Below are 23,258 nucleotides of genomic sequence, written 5' to 3'. Positions count from 1 at the left end.
CCAAGTCATCTATATTTAAAGTGAACCCAAACTTGGAAGGGAAGAAAATAAGCAATACAAAAACCAGTCATTTGAAATCAGTATCTCCTCAATATATGAGAGAGGCTGGACAGAGATTGTTCTACACGTTATAAAGTGGTCAGTAAGCCCACATTTTCCAGATCTTAATACAAACCCTAGAGCTGGAAAAAAGTGACTTGAGGTAAGCAGCTTTAAGGTCCTCATTGCAGTATGAATGCTAGATATGCTAAAAAGCAGTCCTTTGGATCCACATTTTTCCTTAAAATTCAAGAAAAGTTTCCTTAACATTCAAGAAAACAACAATATGAATTTCCTTTCAGAATGCACATTCACCTACAATCCAGGGGGCACAAAAAACAGAAGTAGTCTGAAACAATAATGTATTTTTTGGTGAAGATAAGTTATATCCAGGTACTCAATTAGTTTATAACAAAGTTTATTTTTAAAACCAACATTTGCATTGTGAAATTCTACAGGAAGGAATATCAACTTTGGTTCTTTACTTTTAAAAAGAATCACATTTAAATATCTAAGGGTTTATTTCAAATTCTGTGTACAACAAATCAGTTCTTGCACTGTTGTTTTACTTAAGAAAAAGCATTCTTAAAAGAAGGTCTTCATAGAATCTACATTTGCTTGAAAATGTGCTGATGTTTATAAAGAGAGCCAGGACCTTTGTATTAGTACCTCATATTCTTGGCAAGTCTTATTTCAAAATAGCCCTATTCAGAAAGTTGAATTGCTTTGTGTCCTATGTAACAAAAGCAGAAAGAAAAGCAAAAATTAGCACAAGCTTCCAACAGTTCAAAAAGGAAAGGGAAGTTGTTCCCCTAAATACATGCTCAGAATTAGGCAACACTCATATCCTACAGACATGGCAATGCCATTAAATATCTTTCTACTTAACTGTTCAAATTCCACACAGTGGAAAATATCTGTTGTAGCATATTTTAACAATCACCTACAAAAAAATGAAGCCTGAGGATATGATGCAATGGGTGTCCTAGTATGAACTGGCATATTAGACTATCTCAGATATATGAAGTCAGAAAGCATTCAAGTGGATACTAGTTCCCCAATCCAGAGATAAGATACACAGAAAAGGGTGCTTTAGCATCGCAGATAATGCGGACACATAGCTAGATATAGGCCTCAGCTAATGGCTGGATGAAGTGCTTAACGTAGATGGTCTGTGCCCTCAGCTGTACTGTAAATTATTACTGCATTAAAAAAAATAACTGATCACTGTGGCTTCTAAACACAAGTCATGTTAATATATCTGTGCTTAATGAGGTGGCATTTGGTGGCTTCCTCATCCAGTCTACATTTCCAGAATACAGATAAATACATGGTTATGCTATAACATTGTAATAAGCATCATTCATTGTAAAGCTGAGGGAAAAGTAAACAATGGACTGTACCATAAAGACCGGTTACTGCTTGAAAGTTTCATCTTAAATGCATTGGTAGGCAGTAGGCCACAGCTTCAACAGTTTAATGAGGCAGAAATGTCACCAGATGTCTTCTAGGCAGCCACACAATTGTCACTGATTTTAACAAAGATCAGAGTTTCTTTCAAAGTCTTGGAGCACATTCTTGGCACTCTTTCCCACATACAAAAAAGCAACTAGAGATAAAGAACGTGTTGGATCTAGAAGCCATTTGGTTCCCACATAAATTCCAAATTAATTGGGAGGAAATTTATCTGGTTCTGTTCTAATATCACTTGTTCCTCAACATGTATTTCAGTTCTGAGGACCATATCAGACACCAGACTGCAGCTACACACCCACCCACATACAGAGCAACACTGCTTAAGTTTGCTACTTTCTTGTCAGTAAGGAAGCAGTAATATTCCATAGCAGCTGACAGCATTAGGTGCTCCATTACAATACTGTAGCTACTATATTTATAGCACTATAGCAATTAAAAGATATAGCATTAACATCACTTCAGCAGATCACCAGTCAGCTTTGGAGCTACACTGCAGGGAAGAGTTTGTCTTGAAGGCAGACTCTCTTCCCCAGTGCAGCTTCCTGGATGTCATGAGTTCCAGCTGCCAGCTATGCACGGAAGGAAGCTGGCTACCTGAATGCCACACAGAAGCTCACTGAGAGCTACATCCTGCATGTATTCATCCATGATTTAAGGGTCTACACCAGTGTTTTTTCAAACTTGGCAACTTTAAGTTGCATGGACTTCATTCCCAGAATTCGCCAGCCAGCATGCTGGTTGGGGAAGTCCATGTTGCCAAGCTTGAAAAACATTGCTCTACACAAATACCTTCACAAATTGGAAAAAAAAAAATCATAAAAGTATAGCTGGCATATTCTGTCATCCCTTCTGTCTCAAGTGACCAAGAGCTACATGGAATGGCAGGAATCTGATTGTCTGCAGATGGGGTCCTCTAGTATTATAATGCATCTGTCATAATCACAGCATGGAAGAAGCTCTTCTTTAGCCATATTCACCTTCAAAAATATTCATTATCTTAACTCCTGCAAATTCCACTCATGACAGGTTGAGGAAAAGTGAGAAGCATTAGCAAGGTTGAATCTTTAGGGTCTGCCCCCCTTGAAACTGTAAATCTGCTGTACTTGTAAATGATTATTGCAATGTTTTGCTTGCTGTGTAAACTGAACCACATAGGCCAGTGTGTGGCTGTGGAAAGGATGCATATATGCACATATAATAGTTGTCAACATACATGTAAGACAAGTTGCCTTAAAAAAGAGTAACTGTGCAATCAAGAGTTATGGGTTCTAAAAACAGATTATCATATATACTCACGGATAAGCTGAGAATTTTAGGTGCCAATTCACCCCAAAAACTGGGTTTGTCTTATCCATGGATGGGCTTACTGCAAGTATATATGGTAGGTTTTCCCCTCAGTGCTTTTAAAGTACCTGTATATCCCATATAGGCCCATCTGCAAATATGAAGACCCTCGAAATTTTAACCAAAATACCATGAAAAATGTGCTACCATGGCTAAGCCAATTGTGAAAATTAAAACATACAAAAATTTCAAGGGTCAGCTTATCCATGGGTGGGACATTTTTCATGGTATCTTGGTTAAAAATTCGAGGGTTGGATTATCAGCAGATGGACTTATACACAAGTATATATGGTATATAAAAGATGCTGTGTACTTGAGAAATGCCATCAGAAATAACATTCAATGTATCTAAAGGGTTATGTACACCGCTTTTCTTTTCCCCATTCATTTTCTGCCTTCCCTATGTGTCTTCCCTTATTAGCTCTAGGAAGTGGCTGTTTACCATCCAAATGAAGGTGATCATATTCAAGCTGCCTTCTCCATCATAACTGCATTATTTATTAAGTACAGTGGTACCTTGGGATACGAACGCCTCTACTAACGAACTTTTCGGGTTACGACCAGCTCCGGCCACAAAAATTTACCTCAATGTGCGAACTCCGCCTCGGGGTACGGTCGTTTTTCCGCCCTGACACGTGGTCCGCGGCCATTTTTCCGCCCTGACACGGGGTCCACGGCCATTTTTCCGCCCCTGACACGTGGTCCGCAGCTGTTTTCCCGCCGCGCCGCGCCCGGCCATTCTCCCACCCCGCCGCACCCGGCCATTCTTGCGCCGCGCCGCACCCGGCCGTTCTCCCACTGCGCCACGCCGCACCCGGCCGTTCTCCCGCCACGCCGCGCCCAGCCACTCTCCCGCCGTGCCACGCCGCATCCGGCCGCTCTCCCGCCACGCCGTGCCTGGCCTTTTTCCTATTGCGCCGCGCGGCGCCCCGCCATTCTCCCGCCCCTGATGCGTGGTCCGCTGACACCAGAACAGATTAACGGTAATTACATTGAACCTTATGGGGAAATTTGCTTCGGGGTGCGACCAAATTCGGAGGGCGGAACGGATTAACTGGATTTACATTGAACCCTATGGGGAAATTTGCGTCGGGTTACGACCAACTCGGGATACGCCCAGAGTCATAGAACGCATTAAGTTCGTATCCCGAGGTACCACTGTATTCTCTGCAATTAATGCATTCCTTTCCACATTTTCCTCAGAACATAACTAAATCTGAAAGGAATCAATGGCTCTAATCTAACAACAAATACTGTTACTGATTATCATGAGACAGTCAATGGCACAGATTCTGGCAAAAGAGGAGAACTGCAAGTGCAGAATTCCAGCACATGGGAGAATTAGTGAATTACTGAGCCTAAGACACACTCCAAATGACTTATTTTCAAAGCTGAAGTTCACACTTACACAAGAATAACACATACTGTTTGCTGTGATTCTCTCTGATTCATGTCCCATTTGGACATACCTAAAGAGGTTTAGACCCCTGGATTGAAGGAGGAAATGCACTGGTGGGCAGAATATCCTCCATGACACTTCCTAGTCCAAGTCTATAGATATACAGCGGCATTCTTTAACTCGTGTGATCCTCTTTTTCTTGGTTGGAGGTTGCAGATCTGGGCAGGTCAGTGTAACCAACATGGTGGTGAATTTCTTTGGTTTGCAGAATGAGCATGACTGGAAGGAACCTTCCTCTCTGTGGAAATGCCTCGGGATGTAGAATGAGTTGCACTGGCCATAACAGAATCTGTTAATGATGGTTTGGCTTTTGCAGCCTTCCTCATGGATAGTTTGCTTGAGTGGCTGTGTTTTGCACCAATCCCTTTTCAGGTACTTTCGTTCCGTGACATGCAACGCCTCTTGGCTTGATTCCAGCACCTCTTCAGTAGAGGGAGGTTTGCCTTTCTCCTTACCGCGGGGTCTGGAGCCTGGTGGTAGCTGCTGGGTCTGTTCGGAGTCATTGGGCTGGTCTTTGTCAGGAGAAGGGATGGTTCCTTGTGATCCACGGTTCCTCCTGCTGCCCTCTCCAGAGGGCAGCAGAAGACCAAACAAAAGGAGGACACCAACAGCAGAAACTGTGCAAGCCATTCTAGGAATACAATACGGAATATTATGACCTTGCTTTGCATCAACCCAAAAATATACACAAAGCTACAAAGAGATTTTCTGTGCTAGAGAAATTCAGCAGCTGGACTGAAACTTAATCTACTTATACCACTATTACTAACAATAATAATAGCACCAAGTTCATATACTGGACTTTATTATCCAAATCAAATCAGAGGTGCAAATTCTGAATGCTTACATGAATAAAAACTGCAACATTAAGTTGCATTAAAAAATACAACATTAAGTGTTCCAGCCAAAGTTACTCTATTCAGCCGGGTGCTATGGTTGCAGTTGTTTTTAAAAAATGTAAACAAAAACCGGGTAACACCAAGCAAACCAAAAAGAGAGAAAGGAGTTCAAGTATTCCATGAAAATATTTTAAATGAAGCCCAATGCTTTCACGCTAAAACCTTCTTCAAGAGCTTTTAAAGGAAACCTCTATCTCAGCTTTTTCACTATTCATCCAGATTCAGACTCCATAAATTGGGAGACACTAAGTTTGGAGTAGCACAATTATCACTCAACACATTTAATTGCCAGCCTCAATGATATGTTCACAATAAGGGATGTGTGGCTGAATTGAATGGATTTCAAGAAAACATGGAAACTCAATTTCCAGGAAAATCTAGTTTAAGAAAAACAAAATTAATACCAGCTATCTATTATATAACAGGACCCTGGAGAAATTTAGAGCCAGACTACATGGAGCATTAATATAACTTCTACTTGATTACAATAGTTTTTCTTTTCCAAATTGACAGTTTGGAGTTGTGGAGAAAAGAAATGAGCAAACGGGGTTAGGATGATGGCATGAGAGCTTCAAATATTTGCTCCCACTGAAATTCCAATATGGGCTGTGGCTCCTCTATCTACTGGTGCTTGCCCAGATTACGATTTCAGCAGGAGCAAAACAATTAAACTTTTCCTCATAGACACTGCTTAGATCTGTTGGGAATTTAGAAAAAGAAAAAAATACTTATTTCAAGGAAGAAAGCATAATATATTATATTTAGTTTGGATCCTAGGTCCCATGGCTCCAACAGGAACCAATGACCAGTGTAGCATTGATGACTAATGAAAGACTGCCACTTTATGCCACTATGATGAATAGATTTTCTTAAATATTGGAACATCTTCACTTAGGAAAGTGCAGAAAGAAAACAAAAATGTGCTTGCCAAGCCTATTGGCTTGAAGACGAGTTTCCTGTGAGCAAAACTGACTTTAAACAATTAAGTTCAGGTCATCAATTTTGGGAAAAATATTGCTACAGTAAAGTAGAGTTTAATTCCATAATTAAATGCAATAGTTTTTGAGCCCAAAATATTGAAGAATCTAAACAAAAGGGCAAAATTAATGTTTATTCTAGTACCATCATTGTTTTGCACTTCTTGGCCTCCAGTCAGGCTAGTCCATAACTTTCCTATTATTTTACATGCTTCTTTTAGGATGTAATTACTTAATTTTGTTTGAGAAATTTCAAAACTTTTGTTTTCTCAGATTGACATAGGTCAAAATAATCCACATATGGCCTTTGGCAAATACTCATAAATTATAGTTGGCAAGTAATGCTAGATTCTCAGCATATGAAACTCATGCTTATGATACACTGTAGTAAATCCCTGATATTGGGGGAAAAAGTTCAGTTGGTAGATTTTTACCCTCCTGACTTGGTTTACATGACATCAAACTCCAAGTCAGGAGTTTCTTTAGTAAGAAGCAGATTGCATTTATTTATAGCATGACCATGTTAACCAAAGAGGCACAAACTCTGATATATTCTAAAAGAACAGAGTGAGAAATGACCATAATCAATAAATATCGCACAAAGATTCTCTGTAGAAAGAGAAAGATCTAGGAAAGAAAATCCAGGACACATATATAGTCCTAAAATGACTTGGCATGAATTGAGATATTGAAGTACTTGATTAAACCCCAAAATACCTGACAAGCCCAAAAGATCCCCAATGGCTTTAAACCACATCCTCAGTGATCCAGAATTTGGCCAGTTCTTAAGATGCAGAGTAAGCATTAGAATTCAGACAAAGTAGTCACTGGAATTTCAATTCCATTTTATTAATTTCTCCAGCAAGTTATAAGAGTTTTAGATACAGCCCAGATTTTTTACAGCAATATTAGTCACTTTATGTGAAATGGCTATATAAATATGATAAAAAATATAACATGTAGCAGAGATAAACAAAGCTACACAAGCTGGCTCGCTCCCCCTCCTCCTCCATCCCTGTCCCCCCAAAATGGATAAAATACATGAGTGTGCACTTTGATACCCATTAGATCCCTGGCCCACCTGCCTTTTACAAACTCCTGAATCAGTGACATACCTAGCATATTTTAATACCCACCCACCCTACTTCGGACACATTATGTGAAGACCTAGCTCTCTGGAGAAGATTCTAATGCTAGGAAAGGTATAATCAATCAATCAACATTAATTGCTGAGAGTTAGTTTGGGGTAGTGGTTAAGGCATCAGATTAAAGACCAGGAGGCTAAGTTCTAGTCCTGCCTTAGCCACAAAACCAGCTGGGTGATCTTAGCCTAGTCACTTCTTCTTGGGCTTAGGAAGAAGAAACTGGCAAGCCACTTTGGAAAAATGCTGCCAAGAAAACTGCAGGGGGAGTCACCAAGGATCAAAACTAACTTGAAGGCACACTTCCCCCCCCCCCCTTCTGACAGCCATACAACTGATTGGCACAGGGGCAACAACAACTTGCCTCCTTGTATCTTCAGCAGCAACCTCCTTATTGCCTGCACCCAGGGTAGACCACCTCCCTACCTACCCCCACCTCGGTATTTTACTGTCCTGAAATAAGAAACTTCTTCTAGATTTAAGCTAATGTTCTCATCAGTTGTCGTTCTTGTTAAGACTCCCTGAACTGGATAGTGGTACTTGAGTCACTCCCTAAAATGAACCTAATGTACACTCAGTCTTGTAGACTGATAGACTTACACTGAGAATAGGAAAGGGAGGAGGAGATTGTAATTTGGATGAGAGTTTCTTTACTGGGCCAGAAAAGGAATCCTTCGTTCAGCTTTGCTTCTGTCCTAGCTAGATGACCTGGATTGTTCACAGATAGGATACAATTGAGTTATTTTCATCAGTTTGGTTACAAATTTGCCAAGGAATACAGTATATTAGAGTGATATGATTATCCTCTATTTTGCTTGAGTTTGTTTGTGACATCAAAGTCAGAAGGCACAATGTCAAGGACAATTAGTGTGTGTGTGTGTATGTGTGTGTGTGTTTTTCTCAACTTTGGCAACTTTAAGATGTGTGGACTTCAACTCCCAGAATTCCCCAGCCAGCATGCTTTATTTATTTATTTATTTATTTATTTCTCTCTCTCTCTCTCTCTCCCTCCCTCCCTCCCTCCCCTCTCACCCCTATGGGTGGATGTGTCTTCCTCAATCTCAGGTCCTCTACCAGAGGCCTGGGAGTTTGAGGGTTCTGCGCAACATCTTAGCTGTTCCTAGCACTGCACTCTTCTGACAGAGAGCTCTGAAGTTGTTCCCGAGGTCCATTGGAGCTACTCTCCCAGCTTAGGAGTCACAGCCCCAAGTGCTCCTACCACCACTGGGACCACTTTGGCCTTTACTTTCCACATCCTCTCTAGTTCCTCCTTCAGGCCCTGGTACTTCTCCAGCTTCTCATACTCCTTCTTCCTAATGTTGCTGTTACTTGGCACTGCTGCCTTCTGGTCCTTTTCCCTAAAATGCCTTATTTATTTATATATATACATACACACACACACATTTTAGAGAAAAAATTTTTTATCTTTTTTGTTCTTCCCTATGTATAAAAGAGTAGGATACAATTAAATAAACAAGGATTTATAACTGTCAGATAATTTTTCAGTAGACTATTCATTATGAATAACTGAATATTGAAAAGCCTAAAAATAATAAATTATTCAGCACAGTAAAAATTAAAACACATTAAAGTTCTCCAGAACAATTGATAAACTAGCAACAGCATGCTGAGATACAAAGCAGAGTCAAACACAATAAGGGCATGGTCACAATTGCATGTTTTTGGGTTCCATAGTACTATCCTTGTAAGCCTGCAGTCTTGTTCCTTCTTTCAACTTTTCCTTTTTAATTAAAGAGTCATAACTTCTCATAGAGAAGAATCCTAAAGGGTGGTTGTTAATGCCTACATCCTCTTGCAGACAGACTCAACATGAACTGATTTACAAATCTCAGTCACAGATCTGTCCTGTGGACATGGAGTGGGGAGACTACAGTGTCATAAAAGAAGAGTTTATATTTCTTAGCAGAAAGACTGGCTGAAGCTTTAAAAAAATCTACTGAAACTCTAACATTCTACCAAGAGAGCAAAGAATTTAAGGTCTTGATTCCACATTAAATTATAAGCATGCATAAAGATTCCCCTTCTGCTGTGGGACAATACCTAATAAAGGGGCGGGGGGGTGTTTTTTGTTTTATTTTGTTTTGGTACCTTCAAGTCAATGTTGTCTCCTGACAACTGCCTGGGCAAGTGCCTATAGTTTTCTTGGCAAGGGTTTTCCTTGCCTCCATCCTAGGGCTGAGAGAGAGTGACTGGCCTAAGGTCACCCAGCTGGCTTTGTGCCCAAGGTGGGACTAGAACTCACAGTCTCCCCGATTCTAGCCTGGTGCCTTAACCACTATACCAAACTGGCTCTCCACAATAAATATTATAGAATGCTATATAGGCATTTTAATGTAGCCTATGGAAACTCATTCAATTGGTATACTCTTTGGACTCTAATTCATTTATCAAGGAAATTATTTAAATCTCATCTTTCCTCTGAGAGGTCAAGTCAGCTTAGAGTTCTCCCCCAATTTTATTCCAGTAGCAATTGTATGAGATAGGTTAGGATGAAAGAGAGAATAACTAATCCAAGATCACCAGTGAACACTGTGATATGACAGAAACTTGATTCTGGGTCCCCTCAATCCAAGTTCAACACTTATATTATATTGGCTTTAAAAGACGGAAATAGACATAAAAGAATGTAAATGCTCAAAGATATCTTTCAGATCATCTAGTCCTAGTACAAGAGTCCACTATTACAGCATCCTCAAAAGATGGCCATCCAGCCTCTGTCTGATCATTTCCAGTGAAGGAGAGTCCACCACCTCCCAATCTCCGATGGTTGAACCACTCTTACTCTCAAATGTTTTTTCTGATGTTCAACCAAAATTTACTAACCTGCAATTTGAACCCACAGTTTACTGTTTTGGCATCTACCTCATCTTCTGGAGGGCAGCTATCAGATACTTTAAGATACCTATCATATTTCCCTATAGTCTTTTTTCCACGCTAAACATATCCAACACCTCCAAACATTCCTCATGAGTTTTTCTTTCCAAGCTCCTTATCGTCTTGGTTACTCTTCTTTGGACACACCCATTTCTCAATGTCTCCTCTAAATTGCAGTGATCAGAACTAATGCAATATTCCAAGAGCAGTCTACCAGTGCAGAACAGGAAGTAATGATGACTTCTCTTGACCTCTGCACTACACTATAGTGACGAAAAGATTACATGTGCTTTTTTATTCAGCTGGATCATGCTATTGGTTCATGTTTAGATCCACCAAGATGTTCAGATCCTTTTTGCCTGTACTGTTGCCTAGTATGGTTCCCCCTACATACTAATTTTTCCCCAGCCAAAAGTAGGGCTTCACATTTGTCTCTGTTGAAATTCCTCTTGCTTAGTTTTGTTCAATGTTCTAATGCATCAACATCCTCTTGAATCTTGATTTTGAGCTCCATGGAGTCTATCATTCCTGTCAAACTCTGTATTATTTATGGGGCATTAAATTTGCAAACTCACCCAACCCCTTACCCTAGAATCTGCAAGAGTTTTCCAGAGAAGCCTTGGATCCAAACCTGGGCCTAGGAGAGTCTCTCCATATAGAAGGTTGCTAGTGCTTCTTTTCTAACTAAAGGGCGCTATACATCTATCTTTTTTCAAGAAGTCTTAATCCAAACACACCAATCATTCTGCTCCACTTGGGATTCTATCGCCTGTGCTATATTGGAGTGGATGAGGCAACACAGAATCCTCCAAGCCTTTCCACAGTACAGTAGTACTGTACCCAGCAACCCTTGTTACAGTGATTTTTTTTAAAAAGGTGCTGACAATGAGTTATCTAGGGTTATCCAAACTGGGGTGCAAAATCCAGATGACCAGGTGATGGCAACATGGAGTTAATTTTTGCAATTATTTCTTCACTACTAATTATTTCTTGCTGGCTGAGGAATTCTTGGAGTTTAAGTCCACCCATCTTAAAGTTGCCAAGGCTGAGAAACACTGATCTAGGACAAGCCCTGCAAAATCGAAGGCCAGCCTGCGGGAATAGCTACTCCCTTGGGTCGGCAAAAGGGATACTCCTGTCTAAATGGTCTTCCCTCCGACCTTTCTAGGGAGCGCTGCTGTATCGGCAAATGAAATCTATCAAATTCCCACATCTGCAACATCGACAGCTTATCGCTGGCTAACCGGCGTCGAAAGCAGATGCGCGGAGACTCCTGTGCGAAGCTTCTCATTCCCCCGGCGTCTACCTAGCGAACCAGGGATTGTCACGGCTGTAAACAGCCTACAGCAGGAAAGTTTTACGCAACTACCCATGACGACTACTCCCTGAACGTAATTATTGGAAATCAAGTTTTTAGCTTGCAATGCTCCGTAAAGGGCCTATTTCGAGATATTTTACTCAGATCTCCCACTTTGGCTACACTAGCCACCCACCGCCTTCCTCCCGGCAACTTACTCCCATCACGACTCTACCGCAAGCGCTAGTCTAGTGTAAACAACGTTAGGCGATTTACATAATCAAGCTGCCGGTTTATTAATTCAATTGCCAGCGTGCAGAGTAACACTTTTTGAGACGCGGAAGACGCCAGATTTAAAACAAATCGCTGGATTTGTTCAGGGCAGAGTTTACGGGGCGTTGCGTCTTCCTCGTAAATGGGCAAGCTGCAGGGAAGGCGCAGGGTGAAGCGCGCGGGCTCGGAAGCCTGCCGGAGCTAGCACCGCGTTGAGAACAGCCCAGCGAAGCTCGATGGGGCGGGGGCGGCGGCTGCCGACCGACCATCCCCAAACTGCAGAGCGCGGGAACTGTGTCGGCCAGAGACGGAAAAATTTCCTGCCACGCAGCGCGCGTTTACTTTAGCTGGAATAGCCCTTGCTCTCGAGTCAACAATCACCGAAGAGCATTTCCTAAAACCCCGTCAGGCTCCCCAGTGGCGCTACCCTGGGATAAAACCAGCAAGGTTCTTCTCCCGAGGGGTTCGCGTGCATGAGCCTCAGTTTGAAAACTTCCACCTAGTACTCAAGAAAAGAAGAGCCTATTTTACACCAGGTATAAATCTATTACTTTCAAAGGCCTGATTCCCAATTACAGTAAGTCTTTCCCGTCCGAGCCATAGGCGAAAATCCTATAGCTACCTCTAGAAACAAACCCCGTTAAGCTACGTGGGTCTTACACAGAGGTTGGTTTACAACTGCCAAGAATGCGCTTCAATTCTCTCCGCGTTCCTCCACTCTCCTTCCGAGAACAAATCCCGGGATCACGTCGCAAGTAACGCGGTTGCCCTCCTCTAAAAACCAGCGTAAGGCTCGTCCCTCCTACTCTGCGATGCGGTGCCTTGCCCCCCTCTTGCAAAGCCCAAGCCGGGACCCTTCCCACTATCCCCTCACCTATGGGGGCGACGGCCACCGAAGCTTCGCCGCTCCTCTTCCCGCGTAAGGCGCTCGGCTCCTGCCTCTGACTTGGGAACTCAGCGCGCTAGCTGCCATTTAAATGCCTGCCAGCTGAGAGCGGCCCTCCGTATCATTGGCTGAGGCCTCCCAACCCACCCCCTAACCGCTTCCAGCCGCCACCGCCGCCAGGACTCGCGCTCCCCCACCGCCCCCAAAACCTCACGCCTGACTATTCCCTAAAACTCTTGCGCACACCCTTGCGCAGGGCGAGAACTGGGCTCAGAACCTTTTGCCACATACAGAGACACAACACACGCAGACCCCACGCACAGGGGTGGAAGAGGAACGAACATGAAAACCCCATTTCACTTCCCTCCTAGCCCTGATTTTGTGTTCTGGCCCCGAAGTGTGAGGATTGCTCGTTAGCTGGCTCTGTACTTAAGTTCGAGCCTCTTACAAAATCGTGCTTAAGTTCGAGCCTCTTACAAAATCATTGATGGATATGCGGCCAGGGGTAGTCCACTTTTTATTTTTTAGTACCACTGCAGCCTTCTTTCCAGTGCTTAATTATTATTGTGTAATGTTATGGAAAGAATTCATCCAGATCTTCACGACTATATAGGAGCAGTGCAATAGGGCATGGTGAATTGCAGAAAGCAAGATTTCTAACCTCAGATTTCCTCCTATAAACTCTTATCTTGGAATAATTTTTAGAACGGGATCCTTGTGAGCATGTCATCTTGTAAAATTCCTCTCCTGGAAGCCTTAGTAGTCTTTAAAACTGCATCATGGAGGGGGGGTTTTTTGTTTTTTTTTAGTGCCTTTGAGTCTGTGTGACTGCCTGGACAAGTCCCTGCAGTTTACTAGGCAAGATTTCAGAAGTGGTTTGCCATTGCCTTCTTCCTGGGGCTGAGAGAGAGTGACTGGCCCAAGGTCACCCAACTGGCTTCGTGCCTAAAGCAGGACTAGAATTCCCAGTCTCTTGGTTTCTAGCCTGGTGCCTTAACCACTAACCAAGCTGGCTCTCATGGAACAAATCTACTTAGAAATTAAACCACAGCTCTAGATGCCCCAACAGTTCTAGGGTGAATCAATTTATAGCTCTAGTATCATGCAGCCTAGATTTGGGGTAGGCACATGGTAGATCAGGATCTATTGATAGCTTGCTGGGTGATCTAAGGATTTGACTGCAGCTGTTTAAGCTGTCCCATTTTACTTCTGAAAGGAAGATGGAAAAAGAGAGGGGGAGAAAATCTGAACTAGCCTGGTGTATGCAAGAGCTGTTTGTGGACCACTTTTAGTGCCCGCACCCTCAGAGGACACCACCTTAACCTAGTGGGCATGGACCAGAGAGTTGTGGGTGCAGGAGCTTCTGGTAAAGACATTCTAGAGTAGTGTTTCTCAACATTGGCACCTTTAATATGTGTGGACTTCAACTCCCAGAATTCCCTAGCCAGCAAGGCTAGCTGAGGAATTCTGGGAGTTGAAGTCCACACATTTTAAAATGGCCAAGGTTGAGAAATACAGTTCTAGTGGTAAGGACAACTTAGAAGAGCTCATTATGAAAACAAAAATTAAAAGTGAAAAATTTGGATTGCTGCTAAATAGTATGAAGACAAAAGTAATGTCCCCCTTCATGGATCACTGCCTTGTCGTGGCGAAGGGGCTTGCGTAACTCAGTGAAGCCATGAGCTATACCGTGCAGGGCCACCCAAGACGGACAGGTCATGACAGAGAGTTCTGACAAAATGTGGTCCACTGGAGAAGGAAATGGCAACCCACTCCAGTATCCTTGCCAAGAAAACCCCATGGACAATGTTAAAAGGCTAAAAGATATGATGCCGGAAGATGAGCCCCTCAGGTCGGAAGGTGTCCAATATGCTACTGGGGAAGAGCGGAGGGCATTTCCAAGTAGCTCCAGAAAGAGTGAAGCGGCTGGGCCAAAGCCGAAAGGACGTTCAGCTGTGGATGTATCTGGAAGCGAAAAGAAGGTCCGATGCTGTAAAGAACAATATTGTATAGGTACCTGGAATGTAAGATCTATGAACCAAGGCAAGCTGGATGTGGTCAAACATGAGATGACAAGATTGAACGTCGACATCTTGGGAATCAGCGAACTGAAATGGACGGGAATGGGTGAATTTAATTCGGGTGACCATTATATCTACTACTGTGGCCAAGAAACCCTTAGAAGAAATGGAGTTGCACTCATAGTGAATAAGAGAGTGGGAAAGGCAGTAATGGGGTACAACCTCAAAAACGACAGAATGATCTCAGTGCGTATCCAAGGCAAACCATTCAATATCACAGTCATCCAAGTCTATGCCCCAACCACTGATGCTGAAGAAGCTGAAGTTGACCGCTTCTATGAAGACCTACAACACCTTCTAGAACTAGCACCAAAAAGATGTCCTTTTCATCATAGGGGATTGGAATGCTAAAGTAGGAAGTCAAGGAGTAATCGGAATAACAGGCAAATTTGGCCTTGGAGTACAAAATGAAGCAGGGCAAAGGCTAATAGAGTTCTGTCAAGAGAACAAGCTAGTCATAGCAAACACTCTTTTCCAACAACACAAGAGACGACTCTACACATGGACATCACCAGATGGTCAATACCGAAACCAGATTGATTATATACTTTGCAGCCAAAGATGGAGAAGCTCTATACAGACAGCAAAAACAAGACCAGGAGCTGACTGTGGCTCAGATCATGAGCTTCTTACTGCAAAATTTAGGCTTAAATTGAAGAATGTAGGGAAAACCACTAGACCACTCAGGTATGACTTAGATCATATTCCTTGTGAGTACACAGTGAAGGTGATGAATAGATTTAGAGGATTAGATTTGGTAGACAGAGTGCCTGAAGAACTATGGACGGAGGTCCGTAACATTGTACAGGAGGCAGCAACTAAAACCATCCCAAAGAAAAAGAAATGCAAGAAAGCAAAATGGCTGTCTGATGAGGCTTTACAAATAGCTGTGGAAAGAAGGAATGCGAAAAGCAAGGGTGAAAGGGAAAGATATAAGCAACTGAATGCAGATTTCCAGAGAATAGCAAGGAGAGATAAGAAGGCCTTCTTAAATGAACAATGCAAAGAAATTGAGGAAAACAATAGAATGGGGAAGACTAGAGATCTCTTCAAGAAAATTGGAGATATGAAAGGAACGTTTAGTGCAAAGATGGGCATGATAAAGGACAAAAAAGGCAGGGACCTAACAGAAGCAGAAGAGATTAAGAAGAGGTGGCAAGAATACACAGAAGAACTATACAAGAAAGATCTTAATGTCCCTGATGTCCACGCTGGTGTGATCACTGACCTTGAGCCAGACATCCTAGAGAGTGAAGTCAAGTGGGCCTTAGGAAGCATTGCTAACAACAAAGCTAGTGGAGATGACAGGATTCCAGCTGAGTTATTTAAAATACTAAAAGATGATGGTGTTAAAGTGCTGCACTCAATATGCCAGCAAGTTTGGAAAACGCAACAGTGGCCACGGGATTGGAAAAGGTCAGTTTACGTTCCAATTCCAAAGAAGGGCAACGCCAAAGAATGCTCAAACTATCGCACAATTGCACTCATTTCACATGCTAGCAAGGTTATGCTCAAAATCCTACAAGCTAGGCTTCAGCAATATATGAACCGAGAACTACCGGATGTACAAGCTGGGTTTCGAAGAGGCAGAGGAACTAGAGATCAAATCGCCAACATTCGCTGGATCATGGAGAAAGCACGAGAGTTCCAGAAAAATATCTACTTCTGCTTCATTGACTATGCAAAAGCCTTTGATTGTGTGGATCACAACAAACTGTGGCAAATTCTTAAAGAGATGGGAATACCAGACCACCTTACCTGTCTCCTGAGAAATCTGTATGCGGGCCAAGAAGCAACAGTTAGAACCGGTCATGGAACAACCGATTGGTTCAAAATAGGGAAAGGTGTACGACAAGGCTGTATACTGTCACCCTGCTTATTTAACCTATATGCAGATTACATCATGAGAAATGCCAGGCTGGAAGAATCACAAGCCGGAATTAAGATTGCAGGGAGAATCATCAACAACCTCAGATATGCAGACGATACCACCCTAATGGCAGAAAGTGAAGAAGAACTAAAGAGCCTCTTGATGAGGGTGAAAGAGGAGAGTGCAAAAGCTGGCTTGAAACTCAACATTAAAAAAACTAAGATCATGGCATCTGGACCCATCAATTCCTGGCAGATAGAAGGGGTAGAAATGGAAGCAGTAACAGACTTCATTTATTTGGGCTCCAAGATCACTGCAGACGGAGACTGCAGCCATGAAATTAAAAGACGCTTGCTCCTTGGGAGGAAAGCTATGGCAAGCCTAGATAGCATATTAAAAAGCAGAGACGTCACCTTGCCGACAAAGATCCGCATAGTCAAAGCTATGGTTTTTCCAGTAGTAATGTATGGCTGTGAGAGCTGGACCATAAAAAAGGCCGAGCGCCGAAGAATTGATGCCTTTGAACTGTGGTGCTGGAGAAGACTCTTAAGAGTTCCCTGGACTGCTAGGAGGTCAAACCAGTCAATCTTAAAGGAAATCAACCCTGATTGCTCATTGGAAGGATCGATAATGAAGCTCAAGCTCAGATATTTTGGCCACCTAATGCGAAGAGAGATCTCTTTGGAGAAGACCCTGATGCTGGGAAAGATTGAAGGCAAAAGGAGAAGAGGACGGCAGAGGATGAGATGGTTAGATAGCATCACTGAAGCAATGAGCATGAAACTGAGCAAACTCAGGGAGGCAGTGAAGGACAGGAAGGCCTGGCGCAATATGGTTCATGGGGTCACGAAGAGTCGGACACGACTTAACGACTAAACAACAACAACAAAAAGTAATGTCAACCAACATGATTAGAGAATTTACAGTTGATTGTAAAGCAGTATATAAGGTGGTTTTACTGGGCTCAAGATGGGCCGTGTGCTGGTGAAGTAAAGGGATTCATCCTAGGGAGGAAGGCATTGCCAGATTTCAACCTTTTCTCTATTGCTGAATTAAAATGCTTAGCTCCCCATTATCTCAATTGTCTCTGTGTTAACACACAGATGTGTTGATATCCTGGTTTTGCATACTGCAGTGTGTTTGGTAGGCTATATCATGAGTATTTGAATGGTATGGAATAGGTGTTTGTGTGACAGACCAAGTGATAGGTTGAGTCTCCTGTCACCAGCGATGAGAAAAACATCTCCCAGTCATGGTGGGAGCTGTAACAAGAGTGAGGTGGGTCTGCAGGACTCTCTCCATAATCTTAGTCTCATTCCTATGCCTCTCCTCCTCCTGTGCTCCATTCAATCATAACCTAAATTAACTTAATAAAGTTTTTGAAAAAGGAAATCAGAGTCCCAAACAAAGCTGGGTCACAAGCAGCAGTCTTATTTAGCATTTCTCACCCCTTTATTTATACTGGCGACAAATGCCACCCTGCAGATTCTTCCATGCTGCTTGGAAGACAGTGGGGGAGTGGCCCCATTGCTTCATTGTTTCAGCCTTGCACAAATTAAGAAAGGGCTTTAGAGTTAAAGCATTTATTATACTGCTGGATGCAGTTCTGATAAATCGCTGGCATGCTACTGCTGTATCCAGCTCTTCAGGGCAGCAGCATCTGGATGATGGCAGATGATGCCAATCAGGACTGGAAGAGCGTGAATTGGTCAATGTGCTGGTCAGATCTCATTAGCTACTGGCTCCCTGACATTTCCTCCAACATAATGGGTAGATGTTACACTCTTGTTGGATGCTACTAGCGTAAGATGGAAAACCCTATTTTAACACTAATATAACTAAGGATGACTTGTCTTTTTCACTCATGGCCCAGGAATGAGATGAAGGCAGTCTTATGAGGACACAGCAGAAGAAAGAGGTGACCAGGGCAAGTTTGTTCTATGGTTAGGGCCAAGGAAGTCCACAGGGTGGGTCAAAAAAGTCAAGATGGCAGCTTAAACAATACAATTGAGCTCTGCCTGTTTTTTAAGAATGCCACATGATGCACTTGAAAACAGGCAGCGCTTGAATTGTACCATTGAGACTGCCATCTTGCCTTGTTTGACCCCACCTTCAAACACCCCTAATTAAGCGCAAGTGGGAAAAGATCCTCAGACAAGTTCATGAAGGATAAGGTTATGTCTATGCCAACAAAGATCAGAAAAATTAAAGCAGTAATAATATTCAGCTGGAAGCTGGCACCTGAGAAAAAGTGTCAGAAGACAGACATTTTGAAATATGGACTGGAGAATGGTTTCAATAATCTAAGAGTATCAGGAACTGCAAGAAGAAGCCATCAGTTGTTCATGGATAAAATAAAAACAGTTTGCTCCTTTGAGGCAATGATCGAAAAGCAGAGACTTCCTAGGCATGTGATATGAGTGGATGATGGACAAGAAGAACAAATATGCTTGGTAAGGTGGACGAAAATAAAAGATTAGGAAGATAACAGAAAAGGGGGATGAATGCCATCAATGGAGAATGGACCAGTGGAGTATCCTTGAAAGAGTAGCAGATTATTACAAGGGCAGGTTAAGATGACAGACATGTATTCTAAATATATGTTTTTGTACCTGGTTCAGATGGATGGATTTCAGCTACTAGTGAAAAATGTAAGCCTGAACTCAGCTGACTTTTGAAGTAGAGTTCTCTATACTTTTGGTATACTTTCTTTGCCAGAGATTTTAGAGGGCCAGGCAATGGTAGTTTAAAAATGGTAGCAAAATTGCATTTCACTTGAGTTTTGTTGCATTGTCAACTAACATATTCTGGGAATTTTCCATTTCTGTGGAACAGTCAGGCATCAACAAGGCAAATTCCATTAATTACTAGTTTATTCTTCTTTGCAACAATGTTTGCTATAATCCTGTTTGTCCAAGCAATCCCAATTTTATAGTATGAATACAACATTGCATAGTCTTCTAGTTCCAGCTGGTCTTCCCTCATAGTAGTCCTACTGATTGTCAAACATTGCCACACATTCTGTAGAGTATCTAAGCCAATACACTGCTAATGCTAAATAACTATGGTAGCAATCAAATGGCTAATGTGACACTATGCATTGTGGTATTAGATTAATTTTGAAGAGTAGCAAAATCGGGGTACATTGAGAATATTCACTGCTGACAACAAAACATCCTTGCATAAAGAATGGTTGACAGTCTCCTGGATCCACAGTTACATTACCTGTGGCCCCCACAGAGAAGCCAGGACAGGCATGGATCAAACCAACAAGTATGAACTGGGAAAGAATGCATCTAAGCAGGCTTTCAACATAAGAAGATCCCCCCATCACATTCCCCTGAGGAATGTGTATCTGATGTGTCCCTACAAGGCATGTGTTTCTACAAGGCATTCCCCCAGATTCCACTTACTATTGTACTAGGTCAGGCAAAAATTCTGTAGGACCATAAGCAATCCACAATCTAGCCATACATTTCTGAATGCATTGCGTGAACTAGCATGGTAAATGTAAAAACATAATTAAAGAGGCTCATACTTGATGGCTCATACCTGATCACTAACTTCTGACATCTAAAGCCTTTCTCACTATTTCCATTGAGGATGAAAGGTAACAAAGCAGCATCACTAAGTAGCTTTGTATTGATACTTTCCACATACATCATCTATGTTTATGACAGTGCCTTACCTTCCTTAGAGTGTTGGAAATATGAAGAAGTGAGGCATTCCGTCTTACAACTCTCCGTTACAGAATTGGGCTATGCTTCTTTCTTGGATATTGCCTACTTGCATAGTGGGGTGAGTACAAATGCAAACCTCCCCTATTTTTCCAAACAAAATTCAAGTGATTATGGTGGTTGGAAATTGCACAGAAAAGCACATATGATTTAGGTGTGCTTGATTTTGGAAAACCATCTAATTCTGTTTACTTTTTCGAAGTGACGGAAACCTAGATCATTATTCTATCCAATTCTGAATATGAGAACTCATATCACAAATATATTTTCTGTTTGTTAAGCAATAATTAACATCACTTAATATGTCCTCCCAAACCATAAGTTACCTTATGTTGTTTATCAGGTAACTTCCACAGTAGTTTATTGAAAAATTGTGAACATAATTTAATCTTGATTTTGACCAAGTATTTAATAAACTACCCCATGACATTTAGATTAGCAAGCTAATTAAGGATTGGTTGTATGGCATGATGATTAGATGGATTCCCAGCTGGGTTTAAACAGTTTACCTAGTCTATCCAGTTAAGTAGATTTACTGTATATCCTTCCTTTCCCCCAGGAACCAAGGTAGTATACATAGCACACTCACCTCAGTTTTTCCCATAACAACCTTGCAGGGTCAGTTGGATTGAAAACGATTGGCTCAGAGTCAGCCAGTGAGTTTTCATGGTTACTCATCAATGTGGAGTGAGGAATCAAAGTGGACAGTACATTTTATTAAGAGATGGAAGTTTATCAGATCTGAAAATGACACAGAATTAGGTGGAATAACTAATACTCCAGATGACAGGGAAAAAATAAAATTTAACTTAATATTTATTAAATATCTTATTTGTTAAATTGTTTTACCTAATGCCAAGTTCAGGCTATATTTATAACTTGCTTTTGGGCCTTTTGGCCGTAAATAAAATTGCTTGATTGAATAAAACAATATTGATAGATTAGTAAGTGGATTTCAAATAATTGTATGACATTTAATAGACACGATTGTGAAGTTTTTGTTGTTGTTTTTACAAAAAAGGAAATCAAATGCACAGGCATAGGATGAGAGGTATCTGGCTTAGTAACAGTATGTGTGAAAGTGATCTTGGAATTTCAATTGATGCCAAGCTGAATATGTGTTGTGGCTGTAAAACTGGGAATCACAATTATACTTTGCATTAACAGAAACATAAATTTCCAGATCACAGGAAGTAATAATCCCACTTTATTCTGCTTTGGTCGTAGTGCACTTCAAGTACTTTATCTAGTTCTAGAAAGGTAAGAAGACGACAAACTGAAAAAAGTTCAGAAAAAGCAGCTAGGGAGAAAATAAAGTTTTAGGAGGAGAAATTGAGGGACCTGGTTATATTTTTCAAAAAAATTGAAGTGGTGGAGATACAGTAGAAGACTGTGACCTGTTCTCTGTGGTTCCAGAATATAGGACAATCTTCAATTATAGGAAGGCAGATTCTTGTTCTTAGGAAGACATGTAGCTCAAATAACCATTTGGCAAGGAACCAATTACCAGAGGAGCTAATGGGCCTCCCTTTGATGGATATCTTGATGAAGAAACTGAATAAACATACATTGAGGATGTTTTAATCTGGATTTCTGCATTGAATAAATGGTTCCAGTTCATACTGCAGGATTTGGATTTGGGATCAGCTTAGCTCAGTTCTTCTTCCCACATCCTATTTCATGAAGAATATATTCCATAATGGACAATGAATTACTTTATCATGATGTTTAATCTAGTACAGAAATTAGAACAGCAGGGTAGACATGGCTGGGTTGTAGAAAATCTTAGCGTTAATTCAAGGTGGTTTTAAAATGTGTAAACCAGTTTTTAATACATGGAACTGTTTAATGTGGCTGAATGACAAGAAAGCCAAGACCAGGTTATTCATTGGCTTTGGCACTGCTGAAAAATGTAATTAGGATATTACTACAATATATAGTATTAACAATAAGGCATTGGCATGTAGTTTAGCAGTTTTATAAAGATCATATATGATTGTTATTTGCTGAACTGGAATGGATGAATCAATATTCTTCGTTACTTCCTGCTCTGATATTGGGACTTGGAGAAATTCTGAGAGTTACAGCAATACTCAATAAATTAGTTTTAAAATATTACCAAGAAGACGATTCTGATCCTTGCTGATCAAATACAAGGGTTTTTTTTTTCTTCCTAGTGTTTTTCCCACAGGTGCAGGGTCCACTTTTTTTGGATCAGCCTTATGTTGATCCATTGGTTGCAACAGGAATTGACCAACCGGCTTGTCCCTCAAGCCTGACGTTGTGGGCTGAGAGAGAGTGACTGGCCCAAAGTCACCCAGACGGCTTTCATGCCTGAGGTGGGACTAGAACTCCTGCTTTCTAGCCTGGTGCTTTAATCACTAGGTCAAACTGGCTCTGTTACTGATTCAAAAACCAGTAAATGATGTAAAACATATATTTCATGTGCCCTTACTATTTTTTTGTGAAAAGCCAGCCTAACTTTGTAGATGTTTGTTGCTGATATAATCATTTATGATAAGAATTTGATCTGCAAGTGCTTATAAAGTTAATAGACAAACATGAATTACAATAATAAACAGAAATGTTACCTTTCAGCATTATTCATTAACAAATATATCTTTGTCTTTAAGAAACTGCCAAGAATTTTCATCTTTCTGGGAAATGGTGCCACAAGTCCACAGCCAGTTTTGTTTTCTTTTCATGTTTTTCTGTTTAAAAAAATCCTGTCCTGTTCTGCTTCACTTTAGCTAAAGGCAATTGTAAGACTCTTTTAATTCTCAGTCCCTGCTATATTTTAAAATTCAATTAGTTCTTGTATTTTCTTCTTCAACCACATCCACATCAAGAGTGAATCCTCCCCTTTTTGCAGGATTGAGCTGC

The 23,258-nt window shown here is 41.4% G+C and overlaps 1 protein-coding gene across 1 annotated transcript; it reads right to left on the bottom strand.

The window, feature by feature from the left end:
* Positions 1-438: 438 nt before the first annotated feature.
* Positions 439-12,745, bottom strand: GREM1 (gremlin 1, DAN family BMP antagonist). Its single transcript, XM_007437613.4, has 2 exons — positions 12,676-12,745; positions 439-4,949 (listed from the first exon to the last, which is right to left on the bottom strand). Exon 2 carries the CDS (start codon positions 4,946-4,948, stop codon positions 4,400-4,402), a length of 549 nt encoding a protein of 182 aa, XP_007437675.1. The 5' UTR covers position 4,949; positions 12,676-12,745; the 3' UTR covers positions 439-4,399.
* Between the last annotated feature and the right edge of the window lie 10,513 nt (positions 12,746-23,258).

The sequence above is a fragment of the Python bivittatus genome, unplaced genomic scaffold (genome assembly GCF_059951505.1).
Source record: "Python bivittatus isolate LINGU-HERP-01145 unplaced genomic scaffold, Pbiv_v1 ctg000480_np1212, whole genome shotgun sequence".
Classification (NCBI taxonomy): domain Eukaryota; kingdom Metazoa; phylum Chordata; class Lepidosauria; order Squamata; family Pythonidae; genus Python; species Python bivittatus.
This window is presented reverse-complemented; position numbering and strand designations above follow the sequence as displayed.